Genomic DNA, 20,029 nt, shown 5'->3' on the forward strand with positions numbered 1-20,029 from the left:
AATTTATTTGTAAAATTTTCATATACTCATTTAAAATCATGATTGAACACTCCGAGATTTTTAATAAAATCTTTTAAAATCCCTGTTAAATACATAACAAATAATATTTTAAAAATTTTTTTTAGTAGAGCAACGAGAAGTAAAAAAAAGGAAAATAAATAGAAGGAAAGGAACCAAAACCAAAACAAAAGAGGAAAGCCAAAAGGGTGGCCCTCAAAACCTGAAACATCGATCTCTGTCTCTCCCTCTTGCTCTCGCTCCACACCACAAAACCCTAGCTTCGAAATTCGAATTGGGAAAATTCGCCAACTTTCCTGCCCTACTGCTCTTCGTCTTCGTCAATTCAAGGTAACAATCCTTCGTTTAACTTTTTTTTTTCTTCTTTTCTGTTTCCACTATTTAATTCTATCCCACGAATCGTAGTATTTGATCCTGTTTATAGTTTAAGGTAATTGTATGAAATTTAGGGTTAATTGCTACTTTACGCACACTAAATATCGGGTCTTTTCTGTTTCGATTGAAAAGTAAATGACTTTGGCGGAATTTATGTGCATCCTTTTCCTTTTCCCTTCGATAATTTGAAAAAATTAGGGGTAATGCTTTTTAGCCATATATCCTTATGTGCGTTTTAGTTTATTCAATTAGTATCAAAATTTAATGAATTTACCCTTAAAAAGAGTTTTTTTTTTTAATATTTATTTATTTATTTATTAATATATATATATATATATATATTTTTAATCTAGTTGTTTATTGAATGAGATGACAATGTGCAAGATGAGTGCACTGTTTCTTTAGTGAGTTTTTTTAATTTTTGGTTTCCAGGTACACCGTTTGGTCTTTGTAGCTTAAGAGATTCTTAGTGATAAGAAATGCATTTAGAAAGTGTGTTGTGTGGTAATTATTGGGTTTCTTTTCTGAAATTTAATAAATTGTCCCACTGTGTATGCTTCTGAACCTTGATTAGGATTGAGGCAGTTCTGAGAAGTGGATGAATAATTATTTTGATCCTGGAAATTAGTTTTCCATATAATTTGTTGTGCTTTTGAAAATTTTAAAATGAAACAAAGATATAGGTCATATGATTGTTACGACCTCTTATATAAATCTTTGGTAGTGGAACTGGTCTTGTTTTGTGACAGGAAGTGAGGGATTCTTGATACACGAAAACGTGGACTTTCAAAAGTTATGTTGTGGAAGTATTTTCATTACCATGTATAGAGATAAGAGCGGTTGTCATAGGATTTCAAAAGGATGGATTGGGTGACTGTTTTAAACTTTTTATACTTCTTTATCATATGTGTGCATGCTATTATCTTTGCTTTTTGTTTGCTCATAATGTGTTGCTTACGAATTTTTTTCATATTTAGTGTGATTGGAATATAGATCCCTTCATTGTGTAATGGATCAAAATCTTCTTTTGGATCTTGGTTTGGCTGTATGAATCCTAGAACGCCACTACGCTCGGTTTTACGTCAAGTCTTCTGTTAGCTTCAAGTACTCCATGTCTTTTTTTATAGTCTCTTTTCAAGTCTTCCTAGGTCTTCCTCTACCCCTTTTGCCATGAGCCTCTGTCTCATATTCACATCTTCTAACCGGAGCATCTATAGGTGTTCGGTTCACATGTCCAAACCATCTTAACTGATTTCTTCTCATCTTATCTTCAATTGTGGCCACTCCTACTTTACTTCGGATATCTTTGTTTTTAATCCTATCCTTTCTCTCGTGCCCACTGATCCAACAAAGCATTCTCATCTCCGCTACACTCATTTTTTGCACGTGTTGCTTTTTGACCACCCAAGATTCCATGCTATAAAGCATCGCTGGCTTTATTGCCGTCCTATAAAATTTTCCCTTGAGCTTATTGGCATACAACGATCGCACAACACGCTCTATAAAGTCTTCCCTTGAGCTATATTTGTCTTCAAAATAAGAAACAAATTTTTTATTAAAGCCAAGATACTGTACGACCACTATAGATAAGTTGCTCACGGCCATAATTATTAAGTACACTAATCAATATAGAAAGCACTACACTATCTAACTGCGGACATAATCTGGAACAACATTTAGACTATAGAAAATAGTATGTAACTATGTATGCAACTATCTGCTGTCTTAACTCTTCTCAAAAAAAGAAAAAAAAAAAAAAAAAAAGCAAACAAACAAACTATCTGCTGTCTTAATTTATGTTGAAGCAGCAGCTGTTTTTAACTTTTCTTCCCCAGTAAAACACACATCCAAAACACGAGTAATGCTAATGAACAAAACTTGGAAGAAGAATACCATCGAGATGCTTCCTACTTTATGATAAAGTAACACGTGTTCATGTCTTGCCTTGTCTTTGATTCCCATTTGTGATATTCTTAAGATACCTTCCTGACTTTTGTTGATGACCTGTTGGCAGTTTTAGCACTGAACTATGAGCTGTCTACGTCATATACATTTTTAAGTGGTGAACAGAGATACATATGGCTTCTTTCTTGTCTGGTGATTCCTCTAATTATGGAATGAGTGAAGGTGGTTCCTATAAACACGCTCATGACATATCAGAAGAAGGAGCCAATTGGTATTTTTCCAGGAAGGAAATTGAAGAAAACTCTCCATCTAAACAAGATGGCATTGACTTAAAAAAAGAGGCATATCTGCGCAAGTCATACTGTACTTTTTTACAAGACCTGGGGATGAGACTTAAAGTGTGAGTAAGCCTTATCCATAAATTTATCTTCCTTCACTTGTTATCTCCAAACTACTAGTGTTACTGTTGTTTGATTGTCATTCTATGCTTTTTATCTAAACCTTTGTGCATTTTCCTTTATTATACCCTGTTGAAAAGGAATTGATAATCTAGCTTTGGGTGTGGATGAGAGCTTTGATGATTCAGTGCCTTAATATACTTATAACATACAATGTTAGTTAACAGTAATTGTGTTTTCTCACACCTTGCTGAAGGTTATTATATTCTCTATATGTACGTACGAAAAATTAGATGGCTTTTAAAAGGCTAGTCATGAGCACTGAATATTCTATTCCTTTCACTAGTTTCCTTACAAAATGTTTTTTAACTTCTAAAACCTAAATAAATATTGAATTCAGTTTTCCTCAATGTTTTGGTATTTAACTCTAGGAGCATATTAGTCGTTGGAACTGAGTATCATTGTAGTTCTCCTACTGAATAGTAGATTTGATACCAATTTCTGTTGTGACTTAAATTCTACCACATAATTTATGATAATAATTTCTGAACGTGAGCAATTTTTTATGCAGACCTCAGGTAACAATTGCGACGGCCATAATTTTCTGCCACCGATTCTTCCTTTGCCAATCCCATGCAAAGAATGATAGATGGGTGAGTATGAGCAACCTTGAATGGCCCCCAACCCCTATGGTTTCTTATATCTAAGTTATCATTAAACTAATATGTAATGCATTGTGTGCCTGTTTCATAATTGACACCCACACACATTAGCGCACCCACAGAGGCCCCTTAAAGGATCTCGTCTGTCAGGATTTGAGACAGACGAGATCCTTTAAGGGAAGGTTGAAGAAATAGGAAAATTTCATGTTCTAAGTTGAAAATGCACAAAGTTCCCATCTAACAAGTAATAGAAAAATGACTCCTATTACTGAAAAAGGGAAGTTTTTATTGTACTTAACTAAATTTTGTAATACTGTTATGCAGACCATCGCAACTGTGTGTATGTTTCTCGCTGGGAAGGTTGAAGAAACTCCCAGGCCACTGAAAGATGTTATTCTTGTCTCATATGAAATTATTCATAAAAAGGATCCTGCAGCAGTTCATAGAATCAAGCAAAAGGTAGTTATCAACTTATCACTTAGTTCTTGTGCCTGGCATTGCTGTACTTTTATCAATCAAAAACATTTATTTGGAATTCTACTTGTTTCGGTCTTCCTAATTTTTAAAAAGATAATTCTGAGATGTGAACCATTACTCTTCTTGTCTATTGTTTCCCCCAAGTTCTCAGCTGCTTACTATCAGCCCTCTGGTTATACCATATCTAAGTGCCTACTTACCTCTATAGGTTAAGTACAAAGACTCTGCATACCCATGTTGCAATAGTAATGTGTAGTCAGCTGCAAAATCACATAGATTGCAAATCAACTTGCTTTTTCTCTTGTCTACCTTACACTTCCATGTTGCTTTCCTATTTTCATTTTAATATTTCTTTTATCCTGTCTACCTCATGTGTCCATGTTGCTTTTGTTGAGAGTGAATCCAACACTGGAAGCTTTTGGGGTTCCACCATGGACTTATAAGTAGTTGGGGTTCCACCATAAAACCACTTGGCAATATGGAGAGTAGCCCAACTACTTATAAGCACATGCAAGGTCCCTCCTTTTTCCAATGTTGGATTCACTCTCAACACGCGCCAACAGCTTTTCCCTCTTTCATTCTTTTATTTATTTTATTTGAAGACCATACTTTTGGATGTTCCCCAGATATGCGCACTCTATCCAAATCCGATATTTAGTTTATTGTTTGTTTTGTTATACAATTACTTTTCTTTCATTCTTTGTAATTGCTTAGTTTATTCATACATCTGCAATGATTATGCAGGAGGTATATGAACAGCAGAAAGAATTAATTTTACTCGGAGAGAGGGTTGTTCTTGGAACCCTTGCTTTCGATTTTAATGTACACCATCCATATAAACCCCTGGTTGAGGCAATAAAGAAATTCAAAGTAGCTCAAAATGCCCTTGCCCAAGTTGCATGGAATTTTGTAAATGATGGGTATGGATCTCTTAGTTCATCTTTCTTGTTCTTGGGCTTTCTTCAGTTTCTTCTTGCTTGAACTTGGTATGTGGCATGCAGACTTCGGACATCACTTTGCCTGCAATTTAAGCCCCACCACATTGCGGCTGGTGCCATTTTTCTTGCTGCTAAGTTCCTCAAAGTAAAGCTTCCATCAGATGGCGAGAAGGTCTGGTGGCAAGAGTTTGATGTCACCCCACGCCAATTGGAGGGTGGGTGTCCTTGCTTTATTTCAATAAGTGATGCTGCAGAGCAATCAAAATTGTTCCTTGCCATCCTCTTTTTCTTCATCTGATGAATTTACTCCATCACTCTTCACTCTTTCATTACTTTTGGCCCTCTTATTCATTTTGTTAATCACTGTCAAATCAATCCATAACACAGAAAATGTTTCGAAGAGTAGTGAAATCTCCTCTCTCCTACCCTCCTACCTTTGTACAATCTCGAGATCATGTCTAAACTATTAGTTAGGATTCTTTTTGTAGGATTATTGTTTAATATGTTGGTATCAGTTTTAGCATGTTGGTATGAGTTTTAATTGATCATTATTTCTGCAGAGGTTAGCAATCAAATGCTGGAACTATATGAACAAAATCGGTTACCACCTTCCAATGAAGTTGAAGGAAGTTCAGTGAGTGGTGCTAATCACCGGGCTTCTGCAAAACCTACAACTAGCAATGATGAACAAGCAACAGGCAACAGTCACTTGCAGGCTGGAGGTACAAGACCTGGAACCTCAAAGCTAGCATCGAGGCAAGGGTCTGAGCATTCATATATTGAGAATGGTGGACCTTCTAGAACTACCCAAAGTCAAAATAATGACTACAGAAATGTTGAATTGAAAGGTGCCTTGGAGCAGAATATGAATGCTGAAGTGAAAGATATTCAACCCCCTGAAGTGCGGCACCAGGAGAAGTTTGGTGAAGCTCAAAATGCATCAAGGTTTGTATCAGAGGGACGTAGTGAAGATGGTCAAGAAAGAGAGAGCAATATCGGGAAAGGCGAAACAAGGGAAGGATGGGAACCAAGGGATAAACATTTTGGCCGAAATCTGGATAATAGGCAAAGTGCACACGGTCGATCACCTCAGGAAGCTATCAAAAAAATTGACAAGGACAAGGTAAGGGCAGCACTGGAGAAACGAAGGAAATCTGTTGCCGATGTCACTCGAAAGACAGATTTTCTGGATGAGGATGATTTGATTGAGAGAGAACTGGAAGATGGTATTGAACTGGCTTCGGGGAGTGAGAAAAACAAGCGAGACCGGAGGCAAAGCTGGCCAAAGCCCTCAAATAGACCAGAACTTGGAGATGGACCACATTTAAACAATATAGAAGAAGGTGAGGTATCGGCACTTGATTCTGGACATGAATTCCATTCACCCAAATCAAGCAGTCGCAAGAGAAGGGCAGGAAGCCCACCAGATGATCACCGTACTCACCGCAATCACGGTGATTATACAGATGATCACAACAGAGTGGGTCGGGCTGGCCACACAGAAAGAGAGAACAAAAGACATGCACATGAGAATCATCTATGAGGTGGTGTTTCATGCCTGCTGCTGGCCATAGGTTTTTGTTCATCCCTCAATTTCTTTTCACGTCCAAGATTTTTGCGATTTCTTTGGTGATGATCATGGATACAGGCAAGCTGCTGCAAATATTTTTGCCAACGGTTATTCTCCAAAGGAATATGAAGTCGTGTTTTTGCTTGTGTGCTCCAAGGCTCCGTCGTTTGATGTTTTTGACGTGCCTTCGTGTAGACAACATCCTCGGCCGTTGAGAAATGTCGAAGAGGCTCATGAAAGCCCCAAAAGGACTAGTTTAAAGGTTCCTTTTGAATCTCACGTCTTAGTAAACAAGTTTGGATGTCAACTGTGTACGATAGTTCAAATGATGATAATTTTATTGTAGAATCATAGCAGTAAAAATAGAGAAGAAACCCTTTTGGATTTCTTTTCTAAACGATTCAGACGGTACCGTATCTCTATTGAAACTCGGTCGTAATTCATAAATATCTGCTCCTGTTACATTACAAAGGAACATGTTTTTTCTTACGTAGTCACCATGCTGAGGTGGGATTTGTATATTATTTGCACTTCAAAAAGTCCTTTGGACTTCAGGGAGTGCGAGATGACTTCTTTGTAGTGCCAATAATTATTCACTTTCAAATAGCGGGATTAATACCAAACACCATTTTCTCCCTCCGTAACGGATTGATTCAGAAATTCAGATACAGACCGAGATACCAACTCCAAAGTTTTTAATTTCTTTGGTACAAAAGTACATTGCTGCAAAAAGAAAAACAAGTCTGCGTCGGTATTCGGATGTCAAAGTTATACATCATGAGAAGTTTTTCTCGGGATCAAGATGCCATTATCACCTTCTATGTTCTCTATCCCTTGTAGCTCTATAGCCATCAACATCTGCACTTCTTTTCTTATGGACTGGCTCGTCTCTCTTGTCTCGACGGTCACCATCTGCATGCCTCTTTTTATAGTCTGTTTCATCCCTCCTCTCTACACTTCTCTTCCTATAATCTCCGTTGTCCCTCTTTTCTCGAAGGCTATCATCAGCTGCACTTCTCTTTCTGTACTCTCTGTCACTACTCCGTTCCGCTAGTCTATCACTATCTGCACTCCTCCTGTATTTTACCTCACCCCTCTCACCACCATCTGCATTTCTCTTTCCACTCTCCAGCTGATCGATCTTATCATCTATGTTTCTCTGCCTCTCCTTATGATTCTCTCTATCACTATGTGCACTCCTCTTTCTGTAATCTCTATCGCCCCTCCTGTCTGCATTGGTATCATCTGCATATCTGCTCTCACGCTGATCTGTTTTATCATCTGTGTCTCTTTGTCTGTCCTTACGCCTTTCTCTATCCCTTCCCTCTTCAAGATGATCTCGACCACTTCTGCTTCCACTGGATCGATTTGCTTTACTGTCTCGACTTGAATCCTCTATGTACCCTATACTTCTGTCACTGTGCCTCTCCCTATAACTTGAGTCTTTATTTTCTCGATCCCTACACCTTAGGTCCTCGGAACTCTGCCTATTCATACTTTGTTTCTCGAGTCCACGGTCATTATTGTGACCTTGACTTCTCTTCTCTTGCCTTGGGCTTTCCGGAGTGTCTCCATCAAATACCATATCATAACTACAAGAACAACTTGATATCAGATATACATTTATATGATGTGTGTGTGTGTGTGTGTGGGTGTGTGTGTGTGTGCGTGTGTGTGAGAGAGAGAAGGAGAGAGCATGCAAAATTACCAACCTGGAGTTTTTGCCACCACCACGCTGTACATTATCATCCTTCAATATGAACTTTTGAGGTTGCTGTTTGTTGGCAGGATCACCGGTACAATCCTTGGCAATGTGATCAAGTGCACCACATTTGAAGCAACCTTTGCCTACAACCACAAAAACATGGAACTCGATTAACTCCCAGGTTTTCGAATTAGAGGAGAAAGGATTCAATGCAATTTCAAATACAGGACACCTTTTTGACAATAAATCCAGGAATTTCACTAAAACCAAAGTTCATATAGCAAATTCCTTCCAATAAAAAGCATCCAACGAATTTATAAATCATTTATTTCTCCAATTTCCTCTTTAATTTGCCTTATTTTAATCCGAAACTCAACTCCGAACCATCTAGGTGCCCTAGAGCATATAAGCATATCTATATTGATCTGTCAGCCGAATAACAACTTCCTCATTCAGGTAGTAAGCAAACAAATACAGGTTGCATGAAAACTTACCACTTTAAAACATGATTGATCCAAGATATTACTAACTCATTTTAAATTTACATGTTTACATTTTTTTTTTGCGGATTTTGCCAGCTAAAGGCCGATACATTGACACTTACTATGGTACATGATACAACAAAGACCACAAGAATGAAACAACTTCTGGATATTCCATCATGCAAGAAAATACACTTGCACAGCCTATTACTGATATTTTACATCTACAATTAATTATTTTTTTAGGGCAAGCTACACATTTTTTTTCACAACCATGACATATGAAGTTCATGCTAGTCATTACACGGCACAATAAACGAGTCCATATGTTGTCTAAGTTGCTTTTCATAGGTCCACTTCAATTTTGCCACATGTAGGCCTAATTGATTATGATAGTCAAAAAAAAAGAAAAAAAGGACAAGTGAACAATAACACATAATGAACAGAAAAAACAATAGCATACAAAAAGATATTCAAAATATTCCTTCAAGTAGCAGGTGATTAAGCAAGCTTCATCTGAGCACATATTGAAAAAATGGCCAAAAAGGAACCCAACATATGTGTTTTCTGCATGCTTTAAAGTCTATACCTTTGCCATTTTGATCTTTGCGCCTGTACTGGGACCACAGTTTTGCAACACTTTGACTAAAATCCACATGTATTCTCCGGTCATCAATCAAAGCATTATCCATCTACAAAAAGAAATCATACAAGACGAGCAAAGCAAAATGGGTTCATATAAAACATAAATTCAATTGATTTCACTCTTTATTTTCAATGGAACTGCATCCAGATGAGAAGAGAAGCCAAAAATATTCGCAAGATTTACATAAGCTCTGCAACAAGTATCTTTGCAATCCTAACTGGAAAGGACTATCTGAGCATGCCTTAAAAATACACGTGGAAATGCAACAGATAAGGATATTAAATCTATAGAGTGAATCAGAAAAATGTCAAGGGGTTTTTGGTAGGGCAACAAAGTTTCTCTCTTTTTTTGTCCCCATAATCATAACTACAAGATTTCAATCATAATGAACTCTATAAAAGTTGTTACTGACTATAGCTAAGAACTAAAATAAGAATCAAATGATTGGAGCATGAACTAGGAATGGCAGGCATGCAGGCAGAAGATGCATGTTAGATTCAACATATAAGTACATTTATTTCTTTCACAGTACCTTAAAATATGCTTGTTCGCATGCTTCTCGGGTCTCAAATTCTGGCATTACAAAATATATCATAGTGATTAAATTTCGTTCTCAGAAATATGAATATTAATTCAAAAAAGTTTAAAAGAGAATAAAGAGAAAGAAGAACATAAGCAGGACAAAGAGCATTAAGGTGGAGCACTAAATTGTGAAACAGAAATATCGGTTGGAATACTCATCAAACAAAGGTGCTAAAACCTACATTCGCCAGCATAACAGTCAAGAGATAGTGTATTTCCTATTACAAACAGAAATAAAATACTCACCTATGAATGCATAGCATAAGCTATCTCCAGTCTTGAAATCACGAATTATATCAGCCCTGCCATCAATCACATATCATTACATTACATACACAACTTTACAATCCCTAATCCACCAACCCCAAAGTTTATCAATAATAAACAAACAAGGTCAATACTTACGCTTGAACAGTTCCGAAACGCGAAAAAATTGTGTGCAAGTCCTCATCCTGCATCAAAAGCAAACAGAACAAAAATTATACGCACCACTCCACTAGTTAAACTATGAAATGGGAAAGGAAACACTACTTACTTCAGTTACTGGATTCAATTTACAAACAAAAAGCACATTGTCGGGAGGTTTTATCTCAACATCAGGAATATCCCCAATCTGTTGTACAGATATGACAAGCAAAATGGTAAAAGAGGATTAACATGTGATTACACAACAGCTCACTCTGAAACTAGAAGGATAGGATAATGATTGAGGTCCTTACACTCTCTAGCACAACCGCACTGGAATGTGCGTCTTTGGCACGAAGACGCTCTTCAAGTTCTTGTGGACCTAATTGTTCATCCAGAGGAACCCAATCATCTTCAAGCCGCACATTATCATCAACCTAGTCAGGATGGAGATGAGTAAGAACATTGACAATTTTTTAATATATATTAATCGTCAGCTCAGCTTAAGCTTTTGGGAATGGTGGTTAACTAACAAACTTATCATGGTATCAACTATCAAAGAATAAGATTCTGAGTTCGGATCCCTACAACTGAACTTTTCCCATAAAAGCTGGATTTAAATGTTCAAAGGCCCAGTGATGGAGAGAGACCGTGGAATATAAAACAATTACCGTTCACATCCTAAAGTTTATCAGAATTAGCCAAAATAGGAGCCCTGTGTTTATGCTGAAGATCCACAACCATGCATTGATATCGAAGAATGCATGATTTCAAGTGTCATGAGGAATACATTTCTCATTGTTATCTTATTTTGGTTTTTCAAAGTACCCGATAAATATGGAATAAAAATGGCAATACGGCACTACCTCATCATTCGGTTTTCCTTCAGGGGAGGCGTCAGGAATTAACTCAGCTAGTTGTGAAGGATCGTCAAAAGGGTCATCCAATATGTAAGTATGTTTGATTCTGCCAACACAAATAAAAAATGACAGTATAAGGGAAAGGGAAGTCAATCTAGATCGAGACAAACAGGAAATAAAATATATGCAAGGCCAAACAGGAACTGACCGGATATTTTTATAGGGTCGGTTGTTCTCATCCACATAAGCCTCATTGATCCTTGTCAATGTCTCAAACCCCTCTGCTATCTCACCAAAAACCTGCAAAACATACATTGCTTGAATAATGGTGGACATGAACCAAAAACCAAAGTGAACAATTCCACACTAGCAGAAGGCAGGAGAACATATATAGCTCAGCTTATATTTCGAACACCTTTGCCGTTGGCTAATTTAGGAGTAGACTAACTGAATAATCACCACACAGGCATAAGGCATATGCCATCTGCTTGCTTATTTTGTAGATTTATTGGAGAGGCTATCTATTATTATAAAATTATAAATATATCTAATACACACTACATAAAGACACACAAAGGAAGGATAGTCATGTAAACCATCAAACAGAGAGAACACTATTGCACAGGAAGCTTTGCTGTAATTCACATATGAAACACAAACTCATAAGCACTTATGCACACCAAGGTGATAACCACTTTTATTTTCCACATTAAGCAGTGCAGCAGTAGATTGAAATCCCTCTCCCACAATCCAGCACTTAACTAGCAGATGTAGAAACCAAGAAATATTGCTAACATGTGTAGCCATAATATTTTAAAAGACATTAAGACCAGAAAAACTATCGTATCACAATACTTGTCTGATCCTATCTAACTTTATGCCTCAACTGACCTAAGAATCCATTCACCCAGCATAGAATTAAAAAATAAATAAAATTCTGTGTAGTTGACAGAGTTGTGTAATAAAAAATCCAAGACATATAGTTAGTAAAACAATTGTAGATAGGACTGGACACTTACCGTGTGCTTCCCATCAAGGTACTCAAGATCATCACGCAATGTCAAGTAGAACTGAGCAAAAAATAAATCAGTGCATCACTCCAATGTTTTTGAAAAATGAAAAGTTCATCATCCAAAAGCATAAATTTACAAAGATACACAACTCAACTAAATAAAACCCCTTTCTCAAAAAGATTGATGCAGGGAAAACAGACTTATAACAGAAAAGCATTAATCTCATACCTGGGAAGCATTGAGATTCTCTCCAGCACTAGCCATCGCAACAGTGCCTGTCTTAGAATGCTTCAAATCAAGATGAATCTCATCGTTGAAAAAGCGAGCCTGATCACCATATAAAAATCTGAAAGCAGAACATGGTCCAAGGTGATTTAAGCGGTAATCTAAAAACTTTAGTCACTTAACTTGTTGTCAAGTAGAGTAATTGAGAACCATAACACAACTTAAGTTGCTGCATGGAACAGATCATGCAAATTCTTACTTGTAAACTGAATCACCACCTGAACCCGTTCCAGTTGGGTCACCAGTCTGTGCAGTGAAATCCTTCTGAACCGTGTGAAAAAGGCACCCATTATAATATTTTATCCTGAATCAAGATGAAGGTTAAAGAAAAGAGAAAAAGATAGGAATGAAATAATATGCCAAAATACAAATTAAATAAATACAAGACCAAGGATTCACATCCCAATGAGCCATACCAATGATGATGTACAAAAAATTCTGAGGCAAGTAAGAAGCTTTATGAATTCAGACAATATTTCTAACAGCACGTAAGCAATTTACACTAGAAACTAGTAATTAGACAAAGCTGACTAGAATCTCAAGACTCATCAAATAAAGGGCAACTTAACCCACTTTTCTATGCTCAAAGCTCATATATCCATAGATCAAGAAATAAGATATTTGATTGCTGAGAGAAAATACATGAAATTCAACCTAATAAAGAAAAAGCCTTAGGCCTTAGATCTTTATATATTTGCCAAGTTTCATAGCTGAAATAACGACGACCTGCCATCAGTCAGTGACAAGAACCAAAAGTAAACCAAATGCTATTAACTAGAGGGCAGTGAAGAATGAATATCGACTTACTTGCAGAGCTTCAAGAAGTTTTTACAAGTGAGAGGGCACTGGTCTGTATGCAAATCCACAACTATCTCCCCTAAGCTTGTCACTATAAGCACTGACATTGTCTCTCACTGCATTAAAACAAAACTAATTCAATTCGCTTTTTTGATAACTACTGAAGCTAAACTGAAACCTACTGATGCAAATTACACTACATACAGCTGAAAAAACCCAAATTGGACCAAATTTTAATCCAAAACTTACGTTTTCAATTAATAATTTACTAATTTGTTTTCAATTCATTGAACAGAAATTGGGCACTGCATATCGAAAACAAACCCGGAAAATTTCATGAGCTTGAAACTCTAACAACCCAATATTGCATTACCAAAAAAATCCCCAAAAAATTACAGCTTTAATCTACCACATTAAAAAAAGAAAAAAAAAAAAAAAGATCCTTTAAATCCAAAAATAACAGTTGGGTTTTGACGAACCTTTCGCTTTCCCTTGTTGAAGCTGCTGATTGAAGAGCTGTTATTGTAAGCTTTCTGCGATGCAACAACAGAGAATGAGAAGAAAAATACCTAAGAAAAACCCTCAACACTCAACAGATAGCTACGAACAACAAATTTTTGCGGGCAATTTTACGATTGAAATTAGGGGTCTGAAGAACTCACTCGATTATTCGAGTTACGTCCCACAGCAATTGGAGGCAGAGAGGAAGAGAGAGGGGGTGGGAGACGGGCCGGGTATAGTTTTTTCTTTTATGGGCCAAAATACAAAATCTTTGTTCTGTTGGCCTTAATTGCAACATTGGGCTTTGTTTGATGGCCCAAATATTATTGGGCTTTAAATGAATGTTTCAGTTGAAGTTTTGAGGTAATTTAGTCAAACTTCACATATAATATGAAAGTTCAATATACCTTTTGTTAAACCGCATGAATTTATAACTTTTAACATCTTTCGACATCCCAATTGGACGCAGAAGCAGAAAAATGGTGAGATACCAAAAGGTCCAAATCAACATTAATGGTCAGAAAAGACAGAAGCAATGTTTTTCAACTGATAATTCAATTGTGATACGACGTGGGTTGACAGCTATTACTTTTGCTGGAAAAATTAATAGTAACTTCAAATTATTTTTTAATTATTTTAATTATTATATTTTGTTTTAAAAATATTTATTATTGTTCAAAATTGTTTATGAAATATTTTTAATTTGACATATCAAGTAGAGAACAAAATTTAAAAATTCAAATTCTCATATAACCTGTTTTTTGTTCTTTAACAAAAAATATTATCTACATAAGAGGAAGATGGGTAAGCTTAGCTTTATAATAGGCTAGCAATAATATGTTTCAAATTTACTTTTAACAAGAATCGAATATCACTAAACCGGTAGTACTATGATTACAAATAAGCTGTTAAACTTAAATTTTTACATTTTAAAAGACATCGAAGAAGATGCTCTTATGGGACAAAAAATGTGTTTTGGTGGGCCTTTATTGCAAAATGGGGGTTTGTTTTGGGCTCAAATACGATTTGAGCTTTATATGTTTCAGGCCTAATATTTGTTTGGATTTTGGAGGGAAACCCACGCAATTTTCGAAAAAAGACGGCGACCCCGTAAAAAGGCCTAAAGTAAGCTGAAAAAAAATATTTAAATATTAAATTAAAAAAAAAAAAAAAAAAAAAAAAAAAACAGGGAAAGGCCAGAGAGTGGGAATTTATTCAAATGAAACTTATTGAAATTAAAAAAATAAATAATAATTGTCGTTGTGCCCAATGTGATGTTCGAAGAAGGAAAATAATACAATCGAATCAAACCAACGGCCACAATCACCGCGCGGAGACTCGAAGCTCGGAGGAGGAGTCAGCTATGTCGCAGGGCAGTGGAAGCGTCGGTGGTGGTGGAGGTGGCGGTGGGCTCGACTTTCACCTGCCGGACGGGATCTTGTCGGTGATACCGAGCGACCCGTACGACCAGCTGGATCTGGCGCGGAAGATCACGTCGATGGCCATAGCGTCTAGGGTTTCGAAGCTGGAGTCTGAGATGGGGAAGATGAGGCAGAAGCTGCAGGACAAAGATAGGGTTGTGTTTGAGCTCGAGGAAAGGGTCTCGCGCCTCCAGCACGCCAACCACGAGGCTGAGTCCCGCCTGAGAATTTATCTGGATGAGAATGTAAGAATTTCAACCCCCAATTTTCCATTTTTTTGGAAATTCATATCCTTTTGTCTTTTGAATTTGAAATTTAGGATTTTTCCCCCAATTTTTTTTTGTATATTTTTACCCTTTATGTGTTTGCTTGGCTGCTGAAAATTGGAGGAAATTGAAGAGAAGGGAGACAATTTAATCTCTCTCTTTTTTTTTTTCTTTTTTTTTTTAAAATCTTCTGAACGAAAAAAAAGAGAAAGGAGAGGAGAGGGGGGGGGGGGTGTTGAGGGGTTATGGTTGTCTACCTCTTTAAATTAGCGTCAAGTAATTCGACCAAAAAATTTGCATCCGCGAAATGTAATACCTTGCTTCTGAATTTGATTCCGGTGGGAATTTTCAGTTGGTTGGTTGCTGAGTAAATTGGTTGGAATTGTTAGAATACGTATATTGTTTGTAATAAACATGCACATGTGTTTCTTTCGATTTGGTTTGTGAAAGGGATAGAAATTTACTAATACATTGATCACATTCACATCAACTTGTTGTGACATTCAGTAAGTTGGATTCATCTTTTTTTGCTGTATTACTGTCTCAAGAAACAAAAGAATAGTAGTGTTCAAGATTCAAGCATAGTTTTCTTTTCTTGTTAACTTTACATCCTCGGCAATGGATGGTGCATCACCCTTGAGTTTCATATTGAAACAAACTTGCATTAACTGTGACTTTGTTATGTTCTTGTTGTTCATGAAGTTGAAGCTTTCCAAAGAGCGAGATTCGTTGGCATTGACTACTAAAAAGCTCAGCCGTGACTTATCAAAGGTGTGATTTGTTAGTTGTTTAAAGCATGAGGCTTTTTTCTTTGTTGTTCAAGTGTATCCCATTGCATGTAGATTCTTGTTTTGAAATTGAAGCTAACTCATGATTTATTTTCTTGTTCCTTCATCCTTCCACCTCTCGTTTTATTGCAAACTTGTCTCTTCAACTTGTTTTCATTCTTGTAGCATGTCAACCTATGGACTGACTTTTTTCCCCCTGTTAACAGTTGGAGACATTTAAGAAACAACTAATGCAGTCGCTAAATGATGATAATGGATCTGTAAGGACTTCAGCTTTACCAATTATGGTTTCTTTTTATATATTTGGAAATCTAAGTCTGTTATTTTTCTTCCAGTGATGGAGGTTTTCACGTGGAACTTTGTGTTCTTATATATATTTTATTGAACTCATTCACTATATTTTTTATTTATAGCCAGCTGAAACTGTTGATATTGGCACTGTTCCAAAGGCATATCCTGATAAGGGTACGGTTTCTTTGACTTGACCAAGTGCTCTATAGTTTTCTGCAATAAATCGGTTTTATGTCTAGCATTTTCCCCCTAATGGTGTAGATTCTAACTTTGTTTCTTATTATTTCCTTTCATTTGGTGGTTAATGTGGATTGTTTCTCTGTTCTGCTACAGATGAGGAGACAAATGGCTACATAGGACAATATTCCTCAAGTGGTTCCACAGATAAGGGAGCAACTGATGAAGGTACGTAATCTGACTCTAACGTCCATGGACCTTGATCCTGACTGTATGCTACCTGTTAGAATTGGTAACATTGCAACGAACATATCTGAGGCATAGTTTTTTGTTGGATTAGAAAAGAATATGTGGGTGATTTTTGAAATTTTAACGAAGGGTTTTGTGATGCTGAATCTTTTGAGTTTTTTAGGAGGTACCGATCCATAATTTAGTCAGTTTGGTGGCCTTTGTGACATTGGACCTTCTGGTTTCTTTGAGTGGATACTGATAGATTAGTTAATAAACTTGGTGAACACACTTTTGTATCCGGCTATTTCTGTTTCTACACTTTTTCTTGTTTCTCTTAAAAAAAATGTTCATCGTACTTTTACTTAAATTATCTCAATTTGTTATGATGAGGTAACATATTCAAATATCATTCAGTTATTCTTTTTAATGAAAATCATGAAACCAACTTTTTGGCTGACAGTCTTGAAGAATTCCAGTCAAGGATTTTCTATAACTCCATATATCACTCCGCGGCTTACTCCAACTGGAACTCCAAAGATTATTTCCACAAGTGGGTCACCTAGAGGGTATTCTGCCATTTCTTCTCCTCAGCAATCATCTGGTGCCACATCTCCCCAAAAATCCGCCTATAAAGAACGGACTTCATTCTCTTCATGGTACTCATCAAGCCAGCAGTCATCAGCAGCAAACTCTCCACCTCGTGGACGTTCACATTCAGGTTTGAATTCATTTTTGCACCTGAACTCGGGAACTTCTGGTTCTCTGTGGCCTGTTTTATCATTTGCCACAAATCTGCGGTTATGTTTCGAAACCAACTGCTCCCCCCTCTTACTCCAAAAGTAAAATATTTCTGGGTCTTTCTGTACAACAGTCAGTTGTTGTTGATGATACTATATGAACACTCAATTCTACTATGTTGAATTACCTTTTGGAATTAAAACTCTTCATCTTCTGCATTGCAAACTTGGCAGGGCGCACTCCTCGAATTGACGGAAAAGAGTTCTTTCGTCAGGCCAGGTTGGTGCAATAATTGCAATTCAAGTATGCTGTTACTGATTTGTTGCAATAGTAACTTGCCCTTAACGGACTGATCTAAATGTACTGCAATTCAGGAGTCGTTTATCATATGAGCAGTTCAGTGCATTTCTGGCTAACATCAAGGAACTAAATGCTCATAAGCAAACCAGAGAGGTAAAGCGATAGTCAATTGTTTGATGGTTTGCCAAACTGATACAGCTAAACTTTTAGAAGACCCATGTTTACCAATGTTGTTAAAAATTTATGTACATTTTTTCAGGAAACTTTAAGGAAAGCAGAAGAAATATTCGGGACTGACAACAAAGATCTATATTTATCATTCCAAGGGTTGCTTAGCCGCAATATACACTAGCATTCACAGTGCAGTTGCTTGCTGCAGATAATAATTGGTATGTCAAACCTTAGTTTTTCTCTCACTCTGCTTTCATATGTGTGTGTGTGTGTTTGCACATGCTAGCCATATTGATGTAAAGTTTACGTAATGAGGCTCCAGACATCATTGTTATGAGTTGCATGAGATGGCACACCCTTAAGTCTTAAATTGACCTGTGACACTGGACAATGTATGGGCCCTTAATAACAAAAAACAGTTCTTTTTTATTTTTTTTAATTTGTGAAATCCATAATTGATGGGTTTTATGCGTTTGAGTTTTCTTTATTTTAAAAATACACCACCGACGTTTATTCTTCTGAATTATCCTGAATGTTGAGTTCATCATTGGGCCCTGTAGATGTTAGTGAACAATCGAGTTCTTTTTGACAGGTTGTGCAAAAGTTATTTGCAGATCCCTTCGTTAGGCTGTGGGTTGAGCTCGTTCTTGGCTGCTTTGGTCCTTTGGATGGAAGGTTCATGGCTTGTCCTCTGTGGCATATCATTTTTTGAGATGTAATCAACATCGAGTTGAGTTAGTGAACTAGAATAAGGTTTTGTAGGCTTCAGAATGTCCTAGAATGCAGGTTTGCCGTGTAAATAATTGCTTAATTATTCTTACTACCTGCCTGTTCATTTGAAACAGAGCTAATTGACATTACCTTTTCATTTGTTGACCTTGGATGTAAAGTTGAAGTTCTCCTCAATGCATCAACTCTCTCTCACTCAACTATATTAGATTGAAAAATATCAATATCTATCCAGTCTCAGGTTTCTTGAATTAGTTCAACCGCTGTGCAAGTTTAGTCTTTGTTTTGTTCGGTCATAGTCATATCCACTCGCATCTGTCGCCATTATGCTGCATAATGTGTCCGAGCTGCCTGATAAATGTGAGTTGTTACAAACAATCAAGCGGATTGATGATCAGTGTAGATTGCAGAATATGTTCCTAGTCAATGTGGCACAGAAATTGGGAAGGCATCTCCTATGGTTCTCTCTTTGAACAGGTACAGTGACTTAGCTTAGCATAATATCTGCTCTCGACATCGTGAACATTTTGTTTCGAGCTGTTGGATTTGAGATTGGATGTAAAGTTTTTTTTCTTAGCTCGGAGTCGATCATATGATTCAAGATGTGCGTGCATTCAGCAGTATTTTCCTGTCTGCTTCTCGTATTGTGCCGAGTACAAGATAAGTACTGAAACATGTGAATGCATGCCGTAAAATTGAGACAAAAGGAATAAAGTGTGTTATTCACTGTTCCACAATCTGGGGTTCGCAAAATTTTGGCAGGTCACGTGCATGTGAAATACTTTTAATGCCGGCGACTTGAGTTCAACTAAGTTGGTTAGAATTGAGTGCTCATCTCAATGCATCTATGTTCGTATTACTCTTTTCAAGTTTAAATTAAGCTTTAACCGTACTTATCGCTCAAACAAAACAACATTGCTAATGTGCTTTTCGAATTTGAAAGAAATTATGAGAATTTAGTAATGAGAATTGTTATTACCACTCCAAAAATCTCATTCTACACTCCTTACAAGTGTATTTTTCTTTCTAATTATAGAAAGTTTGGAATGTCAAAAGAGATTTTTAGAGTTCTAATAACATTTCCATTCGTAATTTATCGACCAGAAATGTCATAAATAAACATAGGTGTGCAAGAAGAGAAAAGAGAAACTTTTTTCTGAATTCTAATTAGGGTTTGGACATAAATAATATCTTCCAATAGATATCAAAATTTTCAAGAGATATACATCAAATGTCCAGTTGATATCTATTGATTGACTCTTCCCCAACCCTAATTTCTTATAAGATCTTTCTGGTC

The 20,029-nt window shown here is 36.7% G+C and overlaps 3 protein-coding genes across 7 annotated transcripts; 2 read left to right on the forward strand and 1 right to left on the reverse strand.

Annotated features, from left to right (window-relative positions):
• The first annotated feature begins 206 nt into the window (after positions 1 to 206).
• LOC103952017 (cyclin-T1-3) lies at positions 207 to 6,790 on the forward strand. Of its 2 annotated transcripts, none has more exons than XM_009363547.3 (7): positions 207 to 348; positions 2,408 to 2,698; positions 3,268 to 3,349; positions 3,683 to 3,817; positions 4,580 to 4,755; positions 4,837 to 4,988; positions 5,334 to 6,790. In XM_009363547.3, the coding sequence occupies exons 2-7, from the start codon at positions 2,472 to 2,474 to the stop codon at positions 6,314 to 6,316; spliced, it is 1,755 nt and encodes a 584-aa protein (XP_009361822.2). In that variant the 5' UTR covers positions 207 to 348; positions 2,408 to 2,471; the 3' UTR covers positions 6,317 to 6,790. The 2 variants fall into 2 exon arrangements, with proteins under 2 accessions (XP_009361822.2, XP_048425628.1); XM_048569671.1 differs by having other exon boundaries at positions 212 to 348; positions 2,521 to 2,698.
• A 145-nt stretch (positions 6,791 to 6,935) lies between these two features.
• Positions 6,936 to 13,857, reverse strand: LOC103952016 (peptidyl-prolyl cis-trans isomerase CYP59). Of its 3 annotated transcripts, none has more exons than XM_009363545.3 (16): positions 13,782 to 13,857; positions 13,599 to 13,652; positions 13,129 to 13,235; positions 12,521 to 12,625; positions 12,265 to 12,382; positions 12,043 to 12,093; positions 11,232 to 11,323; positions 11,030 to 11,129; positions 10,478 to 10,600; positions 10,294 to 10,371; positions 10,164 to 10,210; positions 10,005 to 10,060; positions 9,709 to 9,749; positions 9,120 to 9,222; positions 8,056 to 8,191; positions 6,936 to 7,935 (listed from the first exon to the last, which is right to left on the reverse strand). In XM_009363545.3, the coding sequence occupies exons 3-16, from the start codon at positions 13,224 to 13,226 to the stop codon at positions 7,155 to 7,157; spliced, it is 1,929 nt and encodes a 642-aa protein (XP_009361820.2). In that variant the 5' UTR covers positions 13,227 to 13,235; positions 13,599 to 13,652; positions 13,782 to 13,857; the 3' UTR covers positions 6,936 to 7,154. The 3 variants fall into 3 exon arrangements, with proteins under 3 accessions (XP_009361820.2, XP_048425627.1, XP_009361819.2); XM_048569670.1 differs by lacking the exon at positions 13,782 to 13,857 and adding an exon at positions 13,753 to 13,771; XM_009363544.3 differs by lacking the exon at positions 13,782 to 13,857 and having other exon boundaries at positions 13,599 to 13,775.
• Positions 13,858 to 14,983: 1,126 nt separating this feature from the next.
• LOC103952015 (uncharacterized protein At4g15545) lies at positions 14,984 to 18,879 on the forward strand. 2 transcript variants are annotated; one of them, XM_009363543.3, is made up of 10 exons: positions 14,984 to 15,286; positions 16,010 to 16,078; positions 16,302 to 16,355; positions 16,509 to 16,560; positions 16,720 to 16,791; positions 17,255 to 17,512; positions 17,766 to 17,811; positions 17,907 to 17,985; positions 18,092 to 18,221; positions 18,596 to 18,879. In XM_009363543.3, the coding sequence occupies exons 1-9, from the start codon at positions 14,984 to 14,986 to the stop codon at positions 18,182 to 18,184; spliced, it is 1,026 nt and encodes a 341-aa protein (XP_009361818.2). In that variant the 3' UTR covers positions 18,185 to 18,221; positions 18,596 to 18,879. The 2 variants fall into 2 exon arrangements, with proteins under 2 accessions (XP_009361818.2, XP_048425613.1); XM_048569656.1 differs by having other exon boundaries at positions 18,618 to 18,879.
• Positions 18,880 to 20,029: the final 1,150 nt, after the last annotated feature.

The sequence above is a fragment of a genome, unplaced genomic scaffold (genome assembly GCF_019419815.1).
Source record: "Pyrus x bretschneideri cultivar Hongxiangsu unplaced genomic scaffold, Pyrus_bretschneideri_v1 Contig50, whole genome shotgun sequence".
Classification (NCBI taxonomy): Eukaryota; Viridiplantae; Streptophyta; class Magnoliopsida; order Rosales; family Rosaceae; genus Pyrus; species Pyrus x bretschneideri.

What these genes read in the sequence shown, in the direction of transcription:
- LOC103952017 (XM_009363547.3), top strand. Translation starts at nt 2,472, where the DNA reads ATGGCTTCTTTCTTGTCTGGTGATTCCTCTAATTATGGAATGAGTGAA. An exon ending in ATGCAAAGAATGATAGATGG is followed by an intron (nt 3,350 to 3,682) that starts GTGAGTATGAGC and finishes ACTGTTATGCAG; the next exon opens with ACCATCGCAACTGTGTGTAT. An exon ending in CACCCCACGCCAATTGGAGG is followed by an intron (nt 4,989 to 5,333) that starts GTGGGTGTCCTT and finishes TTATTTCTGCAG; the next exon opens with AGGTTAGCAATCAAATGCTG.
- LOC103952016 (XM_009363545.3), bottom strand. Translation starts at nt 13,226, where the DNA reads ATGTCAGTGCTTATAGTGACAAGCTTAGGGGAGATAGTTGTGGATTTG. An exon ending in ACCTTGATGGGAAGCACACG is followed by an intron (nt 11,324 to 12,042) that starts GTAAGTGTCCAG and finishes TATGTTTTGCAG; the next exon opens with GTTTTTGGTGAGATAGCAGA. An exon ending in GTGCGGTTGTGCTAGAGAGT is followed by an intron (nt 10,372 to 10,477) that starts GTAAGGACCTCA and finishes TCTGTACAACAG; the next exon opens with ATTGGGGATATTCCTGATGT.
- LOC103952015 (XM_009363543.3), top strand. Translation starts at nt 14,984, where the DNA reads ATGTCGCAGGGCAGTGGAAGCGTCGGTGGTGGTGGAGGTGGCGGTGGG. An exon ending in TAAATGATGATAATGGATCT is followed by an intron (nt 16,356 to 16,508) that starts GTAAGGACTTCA and finishes TTTTATTTATAG; the next exon opens with CCAGCTGAAACTGTTGATAT. An exon ending in TAAGGGAGCAACTGATGAAG is followed by an intron (nt 16,792 to 17,254) that starts GTACGTAATCTG and finishes TTTGGCTGACAG; the next exon opens with TCTTGAAGAATTCCAGTCAA.